Source organism: Molothrus ater, chromosome Z (assembly GCF_012460135.2).
Source record: "Molothrus ater isolate BHLD 08-10-18 breed brown headed cowbird chromosome Z, BPBGC_Mater_1.1, whole genome shotgun sequence".
NCBI lineage: Eukaryota > Metazoa > Chordata > Aves > Passeriformes > Icteridae > Molothrus > Molothrus ater.
The window spans coordinates 38,724,949-38,747,428 of NC_050511.2; the positions used below are offsets into that span (position 1 = coordinate 38,724,949).

At 34.9% G+C, this 22,480-nt stretch overlaps 1 protein-coding gene across 1 annotated transcript in view; it reads left to right on the plus strand.

Annotated features, from left to right (window-relative positions):
• ERCC6L2 (ERCC excision repair 6 like 2) overlaps positions 1 to 10,724 on the plus strand; it is a 32,843-nt gene extending 22,119 nt beyond the window's left edge. The window contains exons 10-14 of the mRNA XM_036402997.2: positions 1,840 to 1,911; positions 3,076 to 3,221; positions 8,033 to 8,128; positions 9,489 to 9,588; positions 10,566 to 10,724. Of these exons, the coding sequence (XP_036258890.1) occupies positions 1,840 to 1,911; positions 3,076 to 3,221; positions 8,033 to 8,128; positions 9,489 to 9,588; positions 10,566 to 10,724 (573 nt within the window). The remainder of the gene's footprint in view (positions 1 to 1,839; positions 1,912 to 3,075; positions 3,222 to 8,032; positions 8,129 to 9,488; positions 9,589 to 10,565) is intronic.
• The last annotated feature ends 11,756 nt before the right edge of the window (positions 10,725 to 22,480 follow it).

Here is a 22,480-nt window from a genome sequence, read left to right on the forward strand (position 1 = left end):
CTGGGCAGTTGAAATATTTTTTTTTAAGTTTTATTTTTTTAACTGCATACATTTCCAGAGACCTATTTGTGGGGTTTCAGAATACTGTTCTTAATACAAATATCTTAGGAATAACTGTTGTATTGATTTAATTATTTTTGCTTGGGATATTATCATTCAGTAGGAAAATGGAAGTCTATTGGAGTACTTTGCAAGAAATGGTTATCTCTACCATTAAACATAACTCGGATCCAGGCAGGGCTGGCTTTGAAGGCTTAAAAATACTGTAGGCTAGCTTGAACATCTCCATAGAAAAAAGTTCTCAAAAGCAAGAGGTAAAATTTCATCACATACAGATGATTCACAATGTGTAGCAATGGGGAGATGTATGTTTAAATCTATGGGGACTCTTACAAAGAACATGTGACTTCTGCTTGAGTATGATCGAGTGTTTCTGTTTTGGGCTAAAAACATACAGGATAATATTCTGGTGAGCAAGTGTAGAATTTACTTCTCTTTGGTGCAAAAACATTCATTACTTTTCGCTGTTAGAGTTGTTTCTTACTCCAGAATACCTAAATTCCCAGTGGGATGAAATTGATCCATTTCATTTAAGTGAATTGTGTGGATTTATTTTTGTATTCTCCTATAGGAAATTCACTATTTGACCTGTACTTTAATAATAACAACACAGAAGCCAATTCCTTCTAGTTTAAAAGAATGTCACTTCTGTTTCTTTTCTTAATGTGGCCAAATAAAATGCAAATTTGAGTAGTACAGCTCTGCTAAATGGCCTGTTGTGTATTTTTTTCCCCAGTAAAATAAATCCTAGTTTATATGTTCATGTACAATGAAATGAGGCCAAAAAATCTGTCATTTGTACCCTGTTTTCACTTGTAACAAGCTGGCTAACATTTACTAAGGAGCTCAGAAGTGACATATTATTACCATTTTATATTGTAGATATTGTCCAAAATTGTAACATTAATACAAACATTAATCATTATTTGATTGCCAAAGATTTCCTAAGCTTGTAGTGAAATAATTCTTGATTAACAGTTTATCTATTTATCAGTGAATAAATACAATTTCAAAAATATTTATTGTCCAGTGGAAAAAAGCTACAGTCATGGTACAGAAAATTCCTCTTTTCCCATTGTGTATGGCTTCACCACAGTGCTCTGGAGCTGCCATTGCCAGATGTGGACATGGTTCTTTTGAAAATAACAGTATCACTATTATACACAAAGCTCTGGATTATTTGCTTCCCCACCAGAAGAACGTTGTGTGTGGGCGGATTATTGGCATTTCAAGGTCTGTGCAGAGTCTGGGAAGCTGGATCCTACTGTAAACAGAGCAACAGATGAGAGTGGGAGCGGGGAGGGGCATACATCTCGCTGATTATTTTAAGAAGACAAGTTCCAAGAAGCTGTGAACTCAGATGTAGGACAGAAAGTTTAAGCAGACCTTGGAGTTTTCAGGATAAATGTGTGCATTTTTTAAATGAAAAAGCTCCGAATCATAGCTAGGTGTGTGACATAAGTAACTTTTTGTTACAGTCTATGCACTGACACAAGTAGCTTCTGAATCTACCTCTTAGTGGTCTGATGACCTTTTCACAGTAGGATTTCCATGTACATCATTGAAAAATGCCAAGTTCCAGCATCTCCATTACCTTTGGCCCATTTATTATGTTAGTAATGATTTTTGTGATGTCTCTGCTTGGCTTTGCAAGTAATTAAGTTCAGTGCAGCCTGTTTGGAGGTTGAAAACATGAGTTAAGTGTGTGTAAGATGACCTGATAAAAATTTAGATTTTAGATAAAAATGTCTTCATTTTTCTGCTGTGCTTCATTTACAGGTCCTTCAGCAGCTTTTAAATCACTTCCGAAAAAATAAGGATAAAGTTCTTCTTTTCTCCTTTTCCACAAAGGTGAGCTCCATGTGATTTTTATCAATTAACTGCAGCAGTAAGTTCTGAAGTGTGAATCTGAAAGTTGATAACTTGTCAACCACATTTCCTTATTGCTTCTACTGTTAGGAGTAATTACAAGGACAGTGTGCCATACTCCACAAGCATATTGAAACCTCGTTACCTCATGATAAAAATGGTGATAGCAAAACAGGTGTAGCACTCTTCTGCTGTCCCTAGATCTTTTTGAAATAGTTGTATTACTTCAGGTGCAGATAGCTAAGTTCAGCTGGTATGTCTTGAATTAGAGCACTGTCATAGCTCAGTATGACTGCCATATCATAAAACCTTTGTGTTAGCACTGAAAGTTAAGTTTCTTCATTCTGCTGACTTTTCATCATCAGCAATGAAACTCAAATTCTTGCTGCACTAGTTGATTTGAAGTTAAAACTCTCTAATTGGAGCAAGACTTATATGTACATTTTACTTTTAAGGTACTTGCTCCTTGGTTTCCTTATTAGGGAGTAATGTGTTTCCTGAAATAGCTCACTCTGCTGTATTGGGGCTTTTATTTAAATATTTGTAATCATAGCACTAAAAAGTATTTTAAAGCATAGTAATTTGAATGGTGTTCGGGAGTCTTAAATACCTCTTTCTTTTTTTTTTACTTTAAAAAAGAATGCAAGTTTGATGTTTAGATGCAGCAGTAGAGTACTCATGTATCTCTTAGGTTATGTGTTCTGGTGTCCAGTACCAGACTGACTGCTGGTTACTGCAGTGTCTTTCACTCCATACCCCTGAACTCTGACTGTGCACTCTGTGCCTCTGTAATGCTCATTTACTGTATTTCAAGTAATTGCAGCTTGCTAAGATGGGAGGAAGCTGCTTAAATGGACTGCCTGCTGACTGGGTTGGATTGAGTGACAGGATGAAACAGGCAGCCAGGGTGGGATGATGAAGTCAGACCACAGCACACCAATATTAATCACCTTGAGTGCTGTAGAATCACAGCTAAAGAGAATCAGAATGTTGATACCAAAGTGTCAGATATTTACTGTAATTAGCAATGGATGGTGTACTAAAAATATATTTTATAAACATGGTCCCTGTGATCATGTTTAATTTAAAAGATACTTTTAAGTACGTAACTTTTTATTTTCCTTTTTTCTTCATTTTTCCACTCAGTTGCTTGATGTGCTAGAACAGTACTGCATGGCATCTGGGCTAGATTACCGAAGACTTGATGGAAATACAAAATCAGAAGATAGGATCAGAATTGTGAGAGAGTTCAACAGCCTTCAGGAAATTAACTTATGTCTTGTATCTACAATGTAAGAAAATTTAACTTGTAGTTTGTTTCAATATGTCTGTCTAGTGTTAGTAAATCAGTTACTCTGCATTTTTCTTGCGGAGCTTGTGAAGGATTACTTTTTGAGAAGGTGAGAGTAAGTATAGACTTGCTGCTTTGGTCGGAAGCCTCTTAAAATATTTAGACACCTTCTCCCTCCCTCCCTCCCTCCCTCCCTCCTTCCTGCTTCATGAGGATTTCTAAGATCAGAAAGAAGTGGGTCTTCTGGATCCTAGTTTAAAGTTGTTGCAGGATTGAAGAAACAGTTTTAAACACTATTATCAAAAAAATTATGTCATTATCTACAAAAGGCCTTTAATTTTATTGTAGACAGACTCATTTTCTTGTTTTACATTAGTAGAACTAACAAGTGAGTATGAACATGAAATGCCATATTGAGCTGAAAAATTCTCTCACTATTACTGCAATTTATTAATCATGTTAATTAGCTAGCATGTCTATTTAAAATATTTCAGCAAGATCTTTTATTGTCTTTTTGAAATGTACCTATCAGATTTGCTTATCAGTTTATGATGGATAGGAAATTGTTTTGAAATAGATTGTTTTGTTCAACTAAAGTTACTGTTACTACAATGACTATTTATTTGTTTTATTCAGGTTACTTCCTTGCTTCATCTTGGATGAAATTTTTTACTGGGGAGGGGCAGAAAAGGAGCAAAGAAAAGCTTTGCTCCTTTTGTCTCCTATCCAGAGGGGAAAACTCAGTGAAACTTAATGAAGTATGAGTATCTGTTCACTGTAGTTTTTAGTGGAAGTGGGTATGTTGGAGTTAGGAGGATCCAAACTACCTCTATATAACTAGAGCAGACATCATGTTAAAGGCTGTTGCAAGTGGATCAGAGCAATCTTCAAGTACTCTGGTGCTTATGTATAGCGTTGTGAAGAGATTTGTGATACTGGTCGTGTCCATTGGCTTGTATTCTCCGTCAACTGTGACATCTGCCATCAGCTTCTCTGAGACCTTTGTGAGTCCATAGCCCTTGTCCCTGAAGACAGAGGGAAATTTCAGAAGCTGTAGCATCATGAAGGACTAATTTTTGCTTCAGTCAGTACTGTAATCATGGAGCTGTTAGTTCTCTTTCATTAATTTAAATCAAAATAAGAATGAAGGTTAACTAAACAGAGATGTAATTTCTTCTCTCTGTTTTGAGAGCTTGTGTGTAGAGACTAGTGAGTCTTCTCTGCCTGCTGATGGTGCTGGAGAAAAGGCTTATTTCTGTTTGTAGTTTTACTTATCTTATGAGACAACTGAAAGGAACAAACCATAATTAGAGTCAGTATAACTAGTATGTTGTAAGCAAAACAGAGGGTGTATTTGTTTGCCCAGTTTATTACAGATAGCAGGAAGTGATATTTTGCTTGATGCACAGTAATGGAAGCATCTTTACATTTGTAATCCTTTGGAAATTAGAAAGTGATTTATCCTATTGCTGCTGTACAAGAGATTGATCTTTCCTCTTACTCAGATTTCAGGCACATATAAAGTAATAATGTAGAGTAAATCTAGAGTATATTCTATAGAATTCTATATTTTTCATTGCAGAGTACATTGACAGAATTGGTTCATACTCTTCTGTCTGTACTTTCTTACAAAGTTTCTGGCTGACTGGTCTGTGTAGTCAATTTATGTGTGTTCTGAAGGTCTCATTGCTCAGAGAACCAAATGTTGATTTTCACTGAAAATGGTGAAAATGCATGGTCTTTTGGGTGTGTAAGTGCTTTCTGCAAAGGACGAATTCTCTGCGTGGTAGTGTTGAGACTGCCATTATGTTCACTGGCACAGTTAATATGCAACTTACAAAACTTAAAACACCAATCAGAGAATTACAGTGCAGCACTGATGATTTCACTATGACATTTGTGGTGTTTGTATTTTATATTCCTTTTCTTTCAAAATGCTGTTTCTGCCTGAAATCACGCATTATATAGCCCATAGAGCTTTGAAAATCCTGGTTTTAATTGATCACTGAAATTTTTTGAGAAATGGGACCTTAAAAAAGAAAATAAAATAATAAAGAATAAAAAATAAACGTTTGTCCATCTGTAGATTTGACCTCACATCTTGAAGTTAACATTGGTACCAAGCACAGTCACATGGCTATCCCTAATGCTTTCATTGACAGCTGTGACTAATACAGCTTTATGGATAAATGTATTTTATAGGTGTTGAGAGGAAGTGTAATTGATTTCTTCAGAGCTTGTACATTTCATCAAACCATTAGATCATGAATTTCAGATTGAGCACTAGAGAAAAACAGGTATATACCTGTTGGAACTTTTAAGTCTCATGAAGTAATACTTCATGAGAATACTTCAGTCTTGCACTGGTGTTGCCGGGAAAATATGTGATTATTTAGAAAAAGAGGATTTTTAGGCATGCATAGAAACATTAAAATAATTGCTGGAGTTTGTGTAACTTGATAGGAGAATATCAAGGCTTTCAGTTCCAGTGGTGCTGCTTAGCCAAAAGAAGGGAAACTGTATATGTACAGTACCAAAGTCAGCACAGATCTGTTCCATCCTAGTTTTCTGGAATAAATAAAAGCAGCAAGTATGCCTGCCTTTAAATCACTGTTTCTGAATTTTTTGTGCTAGTCTTTCTCTAGATTGGTTCTGTCAGAATTAATTGTTAATGAAAATCCATTTCTGTTTTTAAGCTTTCTTTTTATGTAAAAAGAAGTGTCTAGAGAAATTTGTAGGTAGTTTTTATCATGTAAGGTTACATATCCACTTCCATTCTACCTGCAGCATTCTCTATTACTGTCCATTATTGGACTGGTGTTAGTTACTTTTTACTTTACATTTAGCTTTAATTTTTTCACAGCAATGTTTTGAACAACTTTTAGTCTGAGTATGATGGCATCCAAAGAACTTTCAGCCACAAAAATCTCTCTGAAACAAAGAGCATAGAAACTATAGAAAACCTAGCTTGGTAAACAGAATTACATAATCAAAGCTTTCATAAAACCTTTCCTAATACAGTATTGTTCTGTACCTTTTGAGGTACTAAGTTGTGCAGATTTAAGTATGATCGTCTTCTGAAAACTGTTCTTTTTAATAAAACTCTTTATTTAAGACATCATACTAATTTGCATGGACCAAATTGCAGTAATGACTAGCTGCTAGTGAAAATGAGAGGTAAAATGGAGTATGTAACTTACAATGCACAAACTTCTGCATTTGTTCCGTCTATGAAGGATATAAGAGCCATTCTTCTCTGTTTTGGACTAACTGAATTTTTGGGTCATACCTAAAAACACTGAAACGTAAAATTAGTATAAATCTAGGTATCCTGTTTTGTTAATTTTTATGGACAGTTGGTTTTGCATCTTTACTTATGTTTCAGTCCAATTGCAGGGTTGGTTTGGAAACAGGAGAGTCTGAAGTCCTAATAAGAAAGAGTTTTTTCATTAAAAAGAAGCACGCTAAATTTGAAAAATATATTCTGAAAGAAAAACCCAACCAAATATTGTTATTCAGTAATTCACAGTTGGAGAATGTGAGTTCTCTGGCAACATCCATTAATATTGGCAAGTTTCTATATCCCCTCCCTTTCCAGATATAACTGACCCAAAGCTACACCATACTTAGAAAGGAAAGGCCACAGCTGCATTTACATTGACATGGATTCCATGAAAACCAGAAGGTGGTGGGGCTCCATAAGTTTTTCGTTTCTGTCTCCATTCACTCTTACACCTGAAAACTTTACCTTCCTTGTATTTCTTCTCTGCTTCAAACAAGCAAAATTTAAAGTAATCTGTTAAACTAGGTGCTTGATAAGTTAAATGGGATTCACTTTTTCAATTTTGCAGTACCTGTTTCAGAAAAATAGCGCACTTGGAATTAGTGATGCCTATGCTAATGTGAATAATTGTTTTACTAGTTTATTTAATGATAGTATTTGGCTAGTGCTCATGTAGGAACTTAAATCTTTCGTATGATAGTTGGTTGAGCCAGTCAAAATAAAAAATTCAGTATTTGCTTCCTTTGCAGCTGGATGAGAAGTGGTATTTTCCTCTCTTTTGCTCCTACCAAATCATTCATCTAAGCACATGCTAAACTCCGAGTAACTGAGCAGTTTTGCAGGGTTCAGGAGTTAGCTGCATCAGGTTAGATGTATGCTCAATTTCTTCTCTGGCTTGCAGGCTTTACCTGAAAACACTCTGTAGCTGTTGAGTGTTCTGAGATGATGCAGGTGGTACCCCTGTGACTCCTAACCCACAGAGCAGATAAATTTCTCACTGTGACTTTTTTCCCTTTAATGACTGGTACGAATGTTGCTCACATGCAGTGTGGCCAACTGTGTTTTTAACAGCTGAATAACTTACTGTACAAATACACCTGTGTTAGTTGTTAATGCTTACAGATATGGCTTTTCTGAGATTGTGACCGCTTTAGTGAAAGTTGCGCAGCATTATTGTCAAAAACTATGTACTGGGATTAGCTGAAGTAAAATTTCACCTGTAATTTTCCTGCTTCCATAATATTAACTGGCATAAAGCTGGTTATGAATTTTGTTATAATATTTGGGGGTGTTGCCCTGTGTAGGACTTAATGGGAAATTAATGGCAGTGGTTATTTGAGTACTTGGTGGTTGTTAGTACAACAGTAACACAAAGCTGTACTGCACTTTTTTCAGTATCTTTCATGTTTTGTTTTTTTTTTTTTAAGTTGGGGAAGGGTAGGCAAGTATGGACCTAATACAGAACAATCTAGTTGCAGGTTTTTTTCTTACTATCATAGAGGTTTGGTTTTTCATTTTTATGTTTTCAGGGCTGGTGGACTGGGTCTTAATTTTGTTGGTGCCAATGTTGTTATACTGTTTGATCCTACATGGAATCCAGCAAATGATCTTCAAGCGATTGACAGGTACACTCTCAAAATACAGAACTTGATCCATGTTGCACTCTTCCATTGATTCTGTAATCTGATTGTCCAACTAAATTTTTTTCTCAAGTAAGAAATTTTTTACTTTGTCTGATTAATCTACAAGACAATAGGAAAAGTCCAACTAAATTAGTTTTTAACTCTGATGTGATTATTTTAACCTAAATTTTACAATATATTTTCCTTTATTTCTTCTTTTTTTTTTCAGCAGTAGGCCAAACAAAAACTCAACAAAAAACTCCTTGTGGTTACTATAACTTTTTGTGATCCCTAGAATATATATGTGTCTGTAGATGACATTTTTCTTGAAGAATACATTGCAGTTGACCCCAGTTTAAATGGTGTTTTGAATTCCCAAACCATAAAAGACAGGGGCTCTCTATGTTCTCTTCTGCTTCAAAATTGTGGAGATTAGTGTCTTTTTAGAACTCATATCTATCTCTGATATTATGGTGTTGGAGTATTTACAGTAATGCAGATTTTTCTTTCAAGGCTTTTTGACTCTTGATATTTCCATAGGAATTCAAGGCAGACCTTTTAGTAACTGAAGTAAAGAATACTTAAAACCTATAAAAGAATATTAAAAATTCAGTAGATTTATATATTTTCATGAGCAGAAATACACTTGTTTCTGTTATCTCATGCAATTATGTAATCCTGTTTTAAGTGTCTTTCTGATTTCTGAGATGTGTTTATGCGCACCTTTTCTAGAGAAATATATCACAAACATGTATTGGGGACTATCTTTAAAGAATCTTTGTAAGATCACATTATTATGAATTGTTTTAGCCTCCTGTGAATTTTGTGGAATATAGTCTATTAGACATCTCAGAATTTACCATTTGAATAGAACACAATGCCAGTTCATTAGCTGTTTTTATGATGTTGTATCTTGTAAATTAATTTATGAAGTTAAGAAAGAACTGACTGCTCCAAGTAGCAGTTAATTGAGTTAATTCTGTATAATGGAAATAGGAGAATACTTTGAGCAAAAGTAGGTGGAGACACAAAGGGGAAAAAAAACCCCAACAAACCTGAGATAAACAGAGTGGATGTGTTTTGTGGAGAGGTGGGAGACAGTTCTAGTGATATAAAATGAGGAGAAGGCTTTTTAAACTGGATAGGCCTGGGGAGAAATATGAAATATTAAAGGTAAAGGAAAAGGAAATCAATTACTGTGGAAAATTTGGAAAAGTAAGGAAAACAGCCCAATCAACATATTCATGATTTCAAATAGTCCTGTTTTATTAGAATGCTCTTATATTTAGTTTGTTTACTGTTTATTGCTACCCCTAAGAGCTCTCATTTCTTCAAATGTTTTTAATGTGCCATGTCCTTGCAGAGCTTATAGAATTGGCCAACACAGAGCTGTTAAAGTGTTTAGATTGATATCCTTGGGAACTGTGGAAGAGATGATGTACTTGCGACAAGTTTATAAGCAGGTAAAGCTCACAAACTGTTTAAATGGGGAGTCCTTCCCAGCAGTTTCAGGGATTGAAAGCTAATCTTTTTTCAGGGACTGAAAGCTAATCTAGCCTGTAGTAAAATTGTAGTTTACTTTGTGTTTATGGTATGTGATGTTAGCTTAACATACTAAGCCAAGCTTAGTAGCTGTTAAAGAATGGTACAGAATAATATTTCTATTCAAGTGTTTTTCTTTAACTATTCACAATTTAATTATGCAATGTACATTATTCAGGTTATATAGAAAACTGTTTTTATTTGAAGGTGTATGAAGTACAACTGTGATAGTTATAGTATCTGCAGCAATCTGATTCACACAGCTTTTTCTCATGAAAGTCTGGAGAAAGGAAAGGAGAAATCTTGCTGATGCTATAGAAGAAAAGTTGATGATCTCGTAGAAAAAGAGGACCTGGATATTGTCTGTTTGGATTTCCAAAAAGCATGTATAAGTCTTGAAAGGATGTATAAATATTTTTCTTTTTCTTTTTTTTTCAAATTGACTTGTATTTTTCAAGTTGGATACGCAGTAATAAACAAGAGTAATTTTAAGTCTGAGTGTTGAGTTTTTCTCAGCTATACTTGGATTGCTTTCCCTTAACAAGTAAATATACAGTGCAAAGGAAGGTGAAAAGATTGCTAATAATTTAGTATAGTGGAAGCTGAGCTGTCGAGATACAGAGGAGTGCCAGTAACATGTATAGCAGGTGTCTGATGATAGGCAACAATGTGGTAAAAGACTTCAAATGTTCTATTTTTTTTTTTTTTTTTGTAAAGCTAAGCAGGTTCATATTATACTACAATCTATTATACCAACCGGGGAAAATTAAAACAAAATATCCTTGCTTAGGAATTTCTGCTTGTTCCAGCTAAAGCTGTGTATATAATGTGGGTGCCAGGAAATTCTGACGTGTTGTTGTAGCAAACACTTCTGAAATCTCTTGTGTTGCTCTTTTAGCAACTTCACTGTGCAGTGATTGGAACTGAAAATGCCAGGCGGTATTTCGAGGCAGTGCAAGGATCAAAGGAACATCAAGGAGAGCTTTTTGGGATTCATAACCTTTTCAAACTTAGGACTCATGGGTCCTGTCTTACCAAAGACATACTGGAGGTATGAAGTACTACCCTTTTACTTTTGGATATTAGTTTTACATTTTTACTTTCTTGTGAGACTTCTTGGTCATTGTTTTGAACAGAAACACTATAAAACAGAATGATGATACTTAACCAGTACTTATCTGGGCACTGACTTAAATGAAATAGGCGTGCTAATTTCTCGTTCTGATATGAACCAGATAAATTTCTCTAAATCCAAGAATGGTAAAAGCTTGTTTCATAATTTTCAAAAATTTCCTACTATATATATTTTTTGCATTAAAAACTACATAACTTATTTTTTGATCCTTTCATGCAGCTTTGTGCACAGATACCTCTTATTCATCAGAAACTCATACTGGCCTTTTAAGCCAGAATTCATATCATAAAAATATTTTTTATGACCACATTAACCTCTTTAGAGTACTTTTGGGATGTCAATAACTGTTAAAAAGTTTGCTGCAGCTAGCTTACATCTTCAAATTTACTGCAGCTTTATTCCATGTTTCTTTTTCTTTCCATCCTTCCCTTTATTTTGTTATTTTTCCTCTGCTAAGAATTTAGTCTGGACCATGCTGATTTTACTTCTGGTACTTACACTTCTGAAAAACAAAGGCAATTTCTTTTTCCTGTGCTTGTCCTTGTGTGTAATAAAAACTGAATCTGTTTATGTTAACTGTTTGATTGTCTTAGAGGGAAGGACAGGTAGAAGCAGGAGTCATGACAGCAACTACATGGCTGAAGGAAGAGAATCGTTCGTGCAGCTCAGAAAAGGTGAGATGTCTTTGTGGACTGTAGACCAGAGCATGACAGGCCTCCATTTCCAAATATTGCAGTGGTAAATGTGGGCAATATATCATTAGGCTGATGATACTTTTACCATGTTGTTAAGAAGATTTTGTTTAGGGAATTGTGGAAAAGAGTACTAGGGGTTTAGATGATTGCAAGCTTCAGGTTTTGTGGAACTCTAGAAGACCTGGGCTATTTAGTTATTGTAGTCAGACAATCAGAGTGGTTCCCACCAAACCAGTGGTCTGTTCAATACTGTCTTTTTTTTTTTTTTTTTTTAATGTATGTAATTATCTAATGGTTTCCTTCCGGAATAAGATTTTTTTTTTTAATTTTTTTCCAACAAAGGCCAGTATTAATAGGAGCATTGCATTTGTAGGAATGTTTTCACTGAGTGCCATGTTCAGATACTTTGAGTAAAGGTATCATTAGATTAGATTGCACTGAATTATATTACAAATTAGCCACTGTCTCTTATGCCTGTTGGAGATTTCTGTGAGTATATGTCAGTATTTAATGTGCCCTTACATTGATCTCAGTCTCATATTCATAATACATAACTGGATGGTCATGATCTCACATATGGCTTGCTGACAAACAGCAGCTTTTTAAGCTTATGTTAATGCTTTTTAATGAACAGAATTATATCAGGATTAATATATTAATTTTAAAATGTCTCTGAGTACAGCATTTTGGTATTTATGGTTCTGACTTCGATTTACAGGCTGTCATAATTCTTACCTCAGTAGTATTCAGTTTTGGAGTGGGATTCTGGACTTTTATTTAAAAACATTTTAAGATTGCCTGGCATTATTTTGTTTGATTACAGTAGGCCTTGATGAATTTTAGAGTGGAATGTTAGCATTCATATACAAGGAAGTAAACCACTACCTTAGATTTATTTTTATTATGAATGTCATTACACACAATATTAAAGCTTGAATCATGAAGTCACCTTCCAAAGCACCCTTGAAAGATGAAAAGTAGCAATGAGATTGGTATAAACTTAAAATATATGGATGTGGATTGGGAAGGCATAAGTTGTTTTAGCAGTGTACAGCATATATTGTCTCAAGTACTTTTGGTTATTTTCAGTGTTTTTCTGCTAAAAATAAGACTTCAATAATTTCTCATTATGAATTATTTTGCATTTTATAATACTATTTTGTGTATTTTTTGCTTGAGTAACAGTGAAAATCCACTGTTTTACACTGCTTTTAAATTAGGCATATTGAGTATACTATAAATATTAAGTAACTTTGCAGGTGGTTTTTTGTTTTTGTTTTTTTTTTAGTATGAACAACCAGACTGTCAAGAAGATGGAGATCCCCAAAGCATTCAGGCACAATTAAAAAGAGAAGAAACTGATTTTTGGGATGATTTGAGTGATGATGATATTCTGGAGAGTTCTGTGAAAAAATCTGACAGAAGGAAGCTATGCAATGAAAATGTAACAAAAGGACAGCTTTCCTTAATGCAGTGTGGATTCTCTAAGTTGTTGCAGAGAGAAATTGAGACTACCAGAGAAGGGGATCACAATTATGACTCTCATCATTCAAGTTTTGATTCTCACACTATAAGAAAAAATGTAAATAGCAAGCACGATGGTTTTCAGAAATGTCAAACTAGTGTGCCTGTTTTGGAGCATAGGAAAGCTGTTCTGTCTCCAAATGGAAGTGATAAACAAAGTATGCATAGTACAGCATGGCTTGGTTTATCAGGCTCTGAGGAGGAAGGCGACACAAAAAATGAGAATCAAAGCATTTTAAAGCAATGTGACATAGTCATGGAAACTGAAAGTAGTTCTGAAGCAGAGGATGATGTCATCTTTCCTACCCAAGTTCAAGTATGCCAGCAACCAGTACTTACTAAAGAAGTTAAAATACATAGGTCAACATCTGAAAATTGTGAAGAGTTAGAAAAAGCTGGGTTTGTATTTAAGGGAAACAGTAGACAATTTGGATTCCACAGGACTGAGTCAAATTTTGCCATGTCTTTTGAAGATGTCAAGAATGACATAGATTTGAAAGGAATGAGCGATGTAAGCGATGAGTCTGATGATATTGAACTTCCCCATAATTCTGAATCAAGAAAGCCAGGAACTCTGAGTTTTCCCAAGTGGAAGAAATCTCTACCACAAGCAAAGAAGCCCTATAGAAAAGGAAAGGAAAGTGATTCCCAGAATATAGATGAATTCTCATCCTCTGAAGATAACTTTCCAGTTGAGAAAATTCATGCCAGGAAGAAAATCTATAGGAGTAAACAGAGTAGAAGAATTCAGTTTGGGTCTAAAATGCTGTGTCCTGTTCAAGACACATCTGTTGCACAAATGAAGTCAAGTAATTATGCTATGCATAGCACTTATGCAAGTAAAACTGTATTTGAGCATCAAGAGAAAAGAATGGAATCAATGGACAAATATTTAGGTGACTATTAAGTTAATTTGTTTAATTTTGTTTCAGCTAAAGTAATACCATATGTCTAATTTACCATTGTCAGCAGATTATAAGTTCTTGTTGCTGTACATTTTTTTGTTATAAGTTGTAGTAAATGTTCTGCTAAGTTGTTACTCAGAAATATCTTTGTGTGTCTTTCTCTTTATTAGTCTTTTCTGTCTTACGGGGTGATAGGCTGCTTTGTAATTCTTGGTTAAACTCTTACAATCTCTTGAAATATGCTGAGATTGAAGATTTATTAAAAATTCACAAACTAAATATTTGTAAAATCTTACAAGTCTTGACAGGGCTATTAAATAAAGTGTACAGAAAAAAATGTGGTTTGGGAGTTTTAAACACCATGTGGAAGACTTGATTCCTAAAGACTTAATTTTAACCACTGATGTTGCAGCCGTTAAGTCATAGATGCTTTGAAATGTCTTTGTCAATCTGAAAATAACCACACTAAAACTGAAGTAGTATTAAACTATCTGAATAAATACAAATAAGTCTAATGATTGTTGTTAATTTCACAGAACTGAGTAATTTGGTGGTGAGTGAAATCGTAACAAATTTTACAACTTCAGTGTAATTTTTTTTAAATTACAGTATCCTTCAGTGCAAATGTGTACCTTCAGTGTTTTGGATTAACATCCTTGTATTTTTCTCATGATGTATCAGATGGCGTTCAAGAAGTGGCATATATTCATTCAAATCAGAATGTGGTTGGGTCCAGCAAGGCTGAAAATCACTTGAGCCGATGGGCGGTGCACGACGTGTTTGAGTTGAAGCAGTTTTCCCAGCTCCCTGCTAATGTAGCTGTCTATAGTGCCAAGGTAAAGAGATATTTTTGGAAATGTCATTTTAACTTTTCTTTATCCTCATTTTTCATCTTAAAAAGCTCTAAAAAACTTGTTTTTCTGTTACTGGCCACCGTGAATGATCAAAGACACTGAGGATGGGAGGAAGAGAATGCTCAGTTGGAAGTCTAATAAATTACTTTGTTTTTTTGGGGTGGCTTTTACATTAGCCAGCTTTGAAAGAGCTGGGAATTAAACAGCACAGCACCCTCTGTGGGATTTTTCTGTGGGAGAAATGTTAAGATTAAAGGCAGAGTTTTGAAATCAAATTCTGTGCCATGTTTTTCTGATTTGAGCCTTGAAAAATCTTCAGTTTGTCCTGGATCCATTTAACAAAAATCCAGTTGCCACAGTACGTTCTGGACACTCTGTAGCATAGGAATTTGAACATACATCAGTTTTGCAGACTCTCTTGGGGAGGTGAGCATATGCAGTTGCTATAGTTAAGTCAAACTGTCTATGTTTAATGTCTTAAACATAGAAGTAGAGTTTACTGGGAGTTCTTATTGGCAGCAATGGATATGTTTAATGTTTTTTGTTGGTTCTTGTAGCTTGGTTCTTGTTGGTAGCTTGTTTAATTGCATTTGGAATACACACAAATCTGGAATAAATTCAGGTACATCTTTCATATTTTTTATTCTTACTACACAATGCTCTGATTATCTGGGTACTTGGTTGCTTGCTTTGTAATAAACATTTGCAATTTCCTAGACTGATTTTTAAGATAAACCACAAGCACAGAATAAGTCATTGATGAATGTGCAGCTTAGTCTTTACAGACACATTAGCTATCCTTACAGAAATTGTAGACATACGACTGTGTTGTTCTGGGGTGTTGAACATCCACAGTGGCCAGAAGAGTTTCTTCCAGTGCTGTTGTTGTACTGTATTTAATTAAGCCATTAGCAGAGTTGCCAAAAATTTTTATACTGGGAAGATCAAACCAGGCGAACCAGTAAAAGTAAGGCCTTTTCAATTTTAACACATTTGCATTAGAATGTTCCTCATTAGCAGAAAAGTTGGTCAAAAATACTCAAGAGTACGGTAGGAAGGTACTTATTAATTGGCAATGGCTGACAACATTATTAAAACCAAATAAAAATCAAAGAAAACTTTGAAGAGTATTTTGAGTAAATGTCTGTGATCCACCTCTGTTAAAAACTAGTTTGTGATGTTCATGTAACTTAGAGCTTATTATGTAGAGTTATATGACTGCAAGTATTGCAAATTAACTTACCTTGATTAACTCATCAGGTTTTTTAAGGTATGCACTTTTCACTCAAGAAGCAACAGTAGTATCATTTCTCTTGGAGATCTAAGTAGGAAGAAGAACATCAAAACATACAGAGAAGGCTGCCTCTCTGTTTTTTCACTTCCTGTTATTCATTTACATAAAGGCACTAAAGTAGAAATAAAAGATAGATGACTGCCTATTCTTAGATGTGGCATTTTGAGCTTTTTGTGGTCTGTTTAAAAGAGAGCTTCTTAGACAATTTTGAAAGGTTCTGTACTTAGAATTTTATTGATACTGTTTTTCTTTCTTCATTACTTTGTATTTCCTTAGAAGACATTTTGTGAAAAAACATGGTCACTGTTGTGCTTCTGGCCCTCAGGCTTTTGCTGAAAGTTAGGACATTCACTGTCTCAGCATCTACCTGTTTTATCATAAATAATGCTGCTTAATAAAAATGTTTTTCAGTAGATTAAAGTAGCATCATGTGTAATATTAAACATACAGCTGAGTCATTTAAATTTCCATAATTGTTTTGAGTAAATAAAATTACAGTTTTGAATGTTGGAATGTTAATTGGAAACTGACAGTTACTGAAGAAAAAACAAAGTTTTGTCAGAAATTTTGAAATTCCTTATTAATGTATATTTCAAGTGTCATTGGTCTAATAGTTTCTCAGAAACTGTTGTGTAGCTCTTTCTGTTGGCTTTGGGTATCAGTTATATTAGATCCTTAATTAGAAGCTTTTTTTACAGTGTATTTAGGCTGAAGCTTTATGTGATACCATCATGAAGGCATCCGAATAATATTTATACTCTGATAGTATTTATGTCCCTTCTTAGGAACAGCTAATCAAATTGTTTTGTTTCTAAGTAGAAGCAATCAAGAAAGGTTATTTTCATTTCACAGACAGGTCTGCTCAGGACCAAAAAGTATAACGTCATTTGTGCTCATTTGTGCCCTGTGTGTTCATTTTACCTATGGCAACTCTGTCTTCCTGCTTTCCAATTTCATTCAGTGAGCAGTCTGTAATAATACTTCTCTGATGTAATACATTGTAAAAACATTTTCCAAGCAACAACTTATATCTCTGTGAAAGGGGTTCAAGAATTTTGAAAAACTTTAAGTATTCTGTTGAATTGGATGAGTTGTAAATTGGGAAATACAAAATCCTACAAATCTTGGTAGGAGAGTGACATTTTTGTTTCATGCTTACATAGAAATCTGGAATGACAGGGATAATAAGCAATATTATAATAAGCTAAAGCAAATAATAAAGAATACCCCTTGCAAGAACATTGACATGTTGACTTCTTGCTATTGACTAGCCACCTAATCTCATTTTTGATTCACTTCTTTTGAACTTTTAGAACCGAGGTTAAGGTCTTTAGTTTCAGTAGCTAATTTATGGAAATTATGTGCACATGAGTAACAGAGAAAATAAGTTACTAGAAAGCACTATAAAACAATGTCTTCTTCCTGATTGTCTACCTGTATTACCTAAAAGTATCAATTTGGTTTATTAGTGCTTCATTTATTGTTGAGTCATGGAGACTATTGTGGTAGCTTAAATTGTAGTAACTGCTTAAATCTGGAGCAGATTGCAAAACCTGTGAGGTCTCTTTGAAAGTGAGAGTGGTTGCATGGGAAGAAGATCCTTGAGAGCCAACTTAGAAGGGATGGGAGGCAGCAAGTCTTGTTCCTCAGAAAATAACTGAAGGTATGTAGAACAACCTAAGAACATAAGTAACTAACAAGCTAGTATTTAAATTGGTTATTAAAAAAAAGTGTAAGACTTGAACACCTTTTCTTACATCAAATTTCACCTTGGTGATATTTTCTTTCCTTGAGTTTAGAAGGCCAGTATTAAATCTGCACAGTTGGCACTAGTGTAGTTCTGGGTCAAGTTTCTCTTAACCTTTTAAACTGTAGGCTTCAATTGAGCTTATTTTTTTATCCAGTGATATGTCTATTATCAGTCTATCCTTAATTTTACCTGGCCTAGTATTCGTACATCCTAGCTACCTTTTCTCTGACCAGGTAGAACATATTATTTTAATCTGCTATTGCCCTGTACCTCTAAAGACTTAAGGAGACAAAACTTTGATTCTTTTTATGAGAAATAGATCTTACTACTATTTTTTTTCTTGCCTTCTTTGTTCTCCAGGTTCCATAACAGTCCTGGATTCAAGACTGCAGAGCCTTTTACACTTCTTTCCCCAGAGCTGACAGGGAGTGTAGTCACATTGTCTATATAAGGTTTTTAAATGAATTTTGCCAACTGACTAGTTTAACTAGAATGTTCACATTTATAGTACTGAGTGCTTGTTTGGTCTGTATTTCTATAAGTGCTGTATGACTCTGAAAGACACAGTTTGGTAGCGGCAACTAGAATATAAAGTATGCCATCAAGAAACATAAACAAGACATCATGATACCTGTCTCACAACTTAGCAGCTGTGAAAGGTGAGATAAAATGCAGAAGTAATAAATGTAACAGTGTAAACTATGCATTAATTGTACAAGCAAGAGAATAAACCATAATTTGATTTAATATCATTATCCAAAATACATCCTGTCCAGCACCTGAATAAAAGAAAGTCTGTGTATGACAATAGTAGCAGCTAGCATATGTGGAAAGGTTTTTTATCATGTGATCCATTGTGGAGCATGTTCCTTTTATCACAGAAGTCAGTGGGATTGCATAAAAATAGAAGAAGATGCTCTAGGTGTTAGGTGAGTTGAAGCAGCATTCTCAGTGAAGAAAGACATTGTCAAGTTGTTACAGAATAAATTTTCATAAATAATCATCTACAGCAGTGGAGATTCATCTATAGTTTATTTTGCAAGTATGATGAGTGAAAAGAGTAAGATTAACTGGAGTTTTTTGACAGATGTGGCATGATATGTCTTAAATGCAGAATGCTTAGAATTAGAATTATAATAAAAATATTGTAATACTAATAGTTCCTGTATTGAATGTTATTATCCTTTGTTTGAAGATTGTATTCTGACCATGGCCCACCAGTGTCAGTATAAGATTGCTGTAGATTTTGAGAAGAAAATACATAAGATCTATAGGGTATGACCCTTAAAGTTATTCTCGTTCAAACTCCCTCCTGCAATCAGCAGGGACATCTTCAACTAGATCAGGTTGCTTAGAGCCATATCCAACCTGACCCTGAATGTTTCCAGAGATGGGGCATCCACCGCCTCTCTGAACAACCAGCTTCAGTATTTTACAATCTTCACTGTCAAAAAGCCTTCTTCCTTATGTCTTGTCTAGATCAAAACCAGGCCCTGATGGAAAGTCTTTTTCCATCTTTCTTACAGACCCCTGTTAAGTACTGAAGGGTCAAAGGAAGTTCTCTTCAGAGTCTTCTCTTCTCCAGGCTAAATAACTCGAAGTCTCTCAGCCTATCCTGATAGGACAGGTGTTCCATCCCTCCACTCATATTTGTGGCTTTTTTCTGCACTAAGAGCAGAGGTACAGAATCACCTGCCTTGACCTGTGGCCACACTTCTTTTGATGAAGCACAGAACAGTATGACAATCTTCCCTCAAAGAGATGATGTTTCTGATAGTGCTGCTTATGGAGAAGGGACTGATGTGTCAATACTTGGAGGTGTTTAGAGCCTCAGTAATCAAAACAAAGCCAGGGATTTCTGTTCAATGCAAAAGTGTGGTAGACAGCTGTTTTTGAAGAAATTTTGGAGATATGGATTATACTGTACAATAGGTTAATAGTACATCTCATCTTCCTTTATAGTTATAAACTTTACTTGCATGTCCCAGAACCTAAGTGTCACAGAAAGTAGACAGGTGTGTCTCTGTGCAGTTTGAGATCTCATGCTACTCATAATCTTTGCTAAGAAGTCATGAGGGTTAAAGTGTGAGTTTCATTTCTATTTGTGATGCCATGATGCAGAGAGAATCACATGAGGCTATAGTAAACACCTTGAGGTAGAAAATGCATGTCATTCATTTTGGCACATGGCCCTCCAGTAAAGACTACCGAGAGCCATTATATGACAACAAAACATACTTTATATGCTGCTTCACTGAAGATTATTCATAGGAAGGGTTTTCCACTCTGTTATATACAAAGGTGAAGGAGAAAGATTATATTGCAAATTAATCTACTGGAATAAATATCTTGGGTTTTTTCCGGGATTATTTTGTTTGGTTTAGCCTGATTTGATGACATTGAGCACTCTGTGTTCTGCACTTGAGTTGAAATTCAAGTATTGTGCTAATAAACTTTTTAAACAATGTGTTTTCATTGAACAAATTGAAGATTGCTGTCTATTGTCACATCACTATATGTTAAGAACATATATTAAGATGAAAACCAGAAAAAACTATCTTGTGTAACCATAGAAAGAATCATATGGAAAACAAAAGCTTCTTAAAGCAAATGTGTGGAATGAATTTGTAGATTGTACATGGTGGACTTGGAAAGGCAGACTGTAATTTTCAGAGCAGACCTACATTTACTTCAGCCTTTCAGAAAGAAAGAAAAGTCTTGAGTAATTAATGTGATACTTTGCTCAGAATTATTCTGACATTAATTTCGAGGAAAGAAAGGAAGTGTTAACTAACTCTGTAAGGCCTTAGTCATCTACTAAGTATTTTTAGAGATTTTATTTTCTTGGTGGGCTCCAGGTTCCAAAGCAACCTGATTTCAGTGCAGAAGCTTTTTACGTATTTGGGGTTTTGGTAACTTTCACTGAAACTTCTACTTGTGAAACTTTTTCTTAGCTACCATAAGAAAGAGAAAACTCCCAGAGGCAAGATTTAAATATCTTCTAATGTTTCTAGTCTATTCTGAATTAAATTAATGCATTTCCTAATGAATTTCCTAATTAATTTCTCTGTTAATTGGCAAAAACAGCTTACGTTAAATGTTTTGCACAGTATGGAAGTCTGGGATAGGCTTTCTCTAGTTCTTATACAGCTGAATGTGTAGTATTTCTTCAGTAGGAGTCCGGGGGGGGGGCGGGGGGGGGGCTGTGTGAGCATGGGGAAGTCTTTGGAGAAGGCTTGGAGGTTTCACAAAGAAAGACAGAAGATGGGAACAGGACCTACTAACTAATTTGAAAAACTGATGATGTTCCATGTTAGAGCGAGTTGTACTTATTAATATATGGAAAAGTATTAGTCACAAGAGCTTGTACTATACCTGTTGAATATGTAAAGTCTTTTTTTCTGTCAACTACATGTTTTCAACTTAAATTTACCTAAAGTTTTACTGAAAAGAAATGTACAAAGACAGCCATTCAATTGAGGATTAATCACTATGGCAACAGAAATGTGGTGACTGAAAAGGGGGAGGATGTATTCTCCCCTCAGCTTCCTGCCAGCTGTCATATTCAACCTCTGCAGCATGAATTCAGGCCAAAATATAGACTGTGACCAGCTCTAAGAAACTTTATCTGTATTTTTATAAATTTGTACAAGAATTGCACTATAAAGGAAGACTTAATCCCCTGAATTGGATGACAGACATTTGGCACTATTGCCAGTGTTTGACAGAGAAATAACGAGATGCTTTGTAGTAAAACCTGGATTAATGGTAAACCCTTCTTTATGTTATTGCAATGTGGTGTAAATGAGAAAACTAAGCATGCTGTCAGCCTAGGAAAAAACATGCCCTTTGTATCTCCAATGCAGATTTAAGTACTGTTGAGAATACTGTAAATACAAAAGTTGTGTCATTAAGAACTCTACTTTATCTTATTTGTATTACACTGACATTTTGTAGATTATTTAAACAAAGACTTTCTATCAGTTGTAGGAACTCTGATTGCAGTGTGTTTGCACAGCTTTCAGATTCAACAAGTTTAGATAGTTATTTACAAAGAGTAGGCTTTTGGGAGATAACATGCCTTTGTCCTTTCTCTTTTAGGATGGGGAAATACTCAGCTTTAAAGTAATTGTTCCAAAATGATTGGCCTGTAATGCTGCTTTATTGAGTTTACTGGTTCAGTTTGCAATGGAATTAACCATTCCACTATTCCACTTTTGGTAGTGTTTTTATAATGTAGTGAGTTAAAATCTGGCATTCTTTGAAGCTTGTAGTGGAGGTTTCATTATGATGTATGTGCATCGCCTTTGGTTTTACTACTACTACTCTTTGACAGAAGGATGATGGCTGCAAGTCCACAGCTTCTGCTGGAATAAGCAATTACCTTAAGCTTTGAATTCTGGGACAGGCTGAGTATCTCCTCTCATTCTCAACAGTAATAACTATATTGATTCATGGTCAGCTTTTTGATCAAAGACGGTAGTATGTCTTATAGCGGTTACTTTAGGTGAAGGTTGAAAAACTTAAGATTGATCCTAATGAGAAATTCTTGCTCTGTTACCTGATTATAGAAGAAACAGACTCAAGTAAATGTGAAATAGAGAGGATGCAATCTGTTCTCAACTGATGTAGTAGTCAATTGTCCTGTACCAAGCA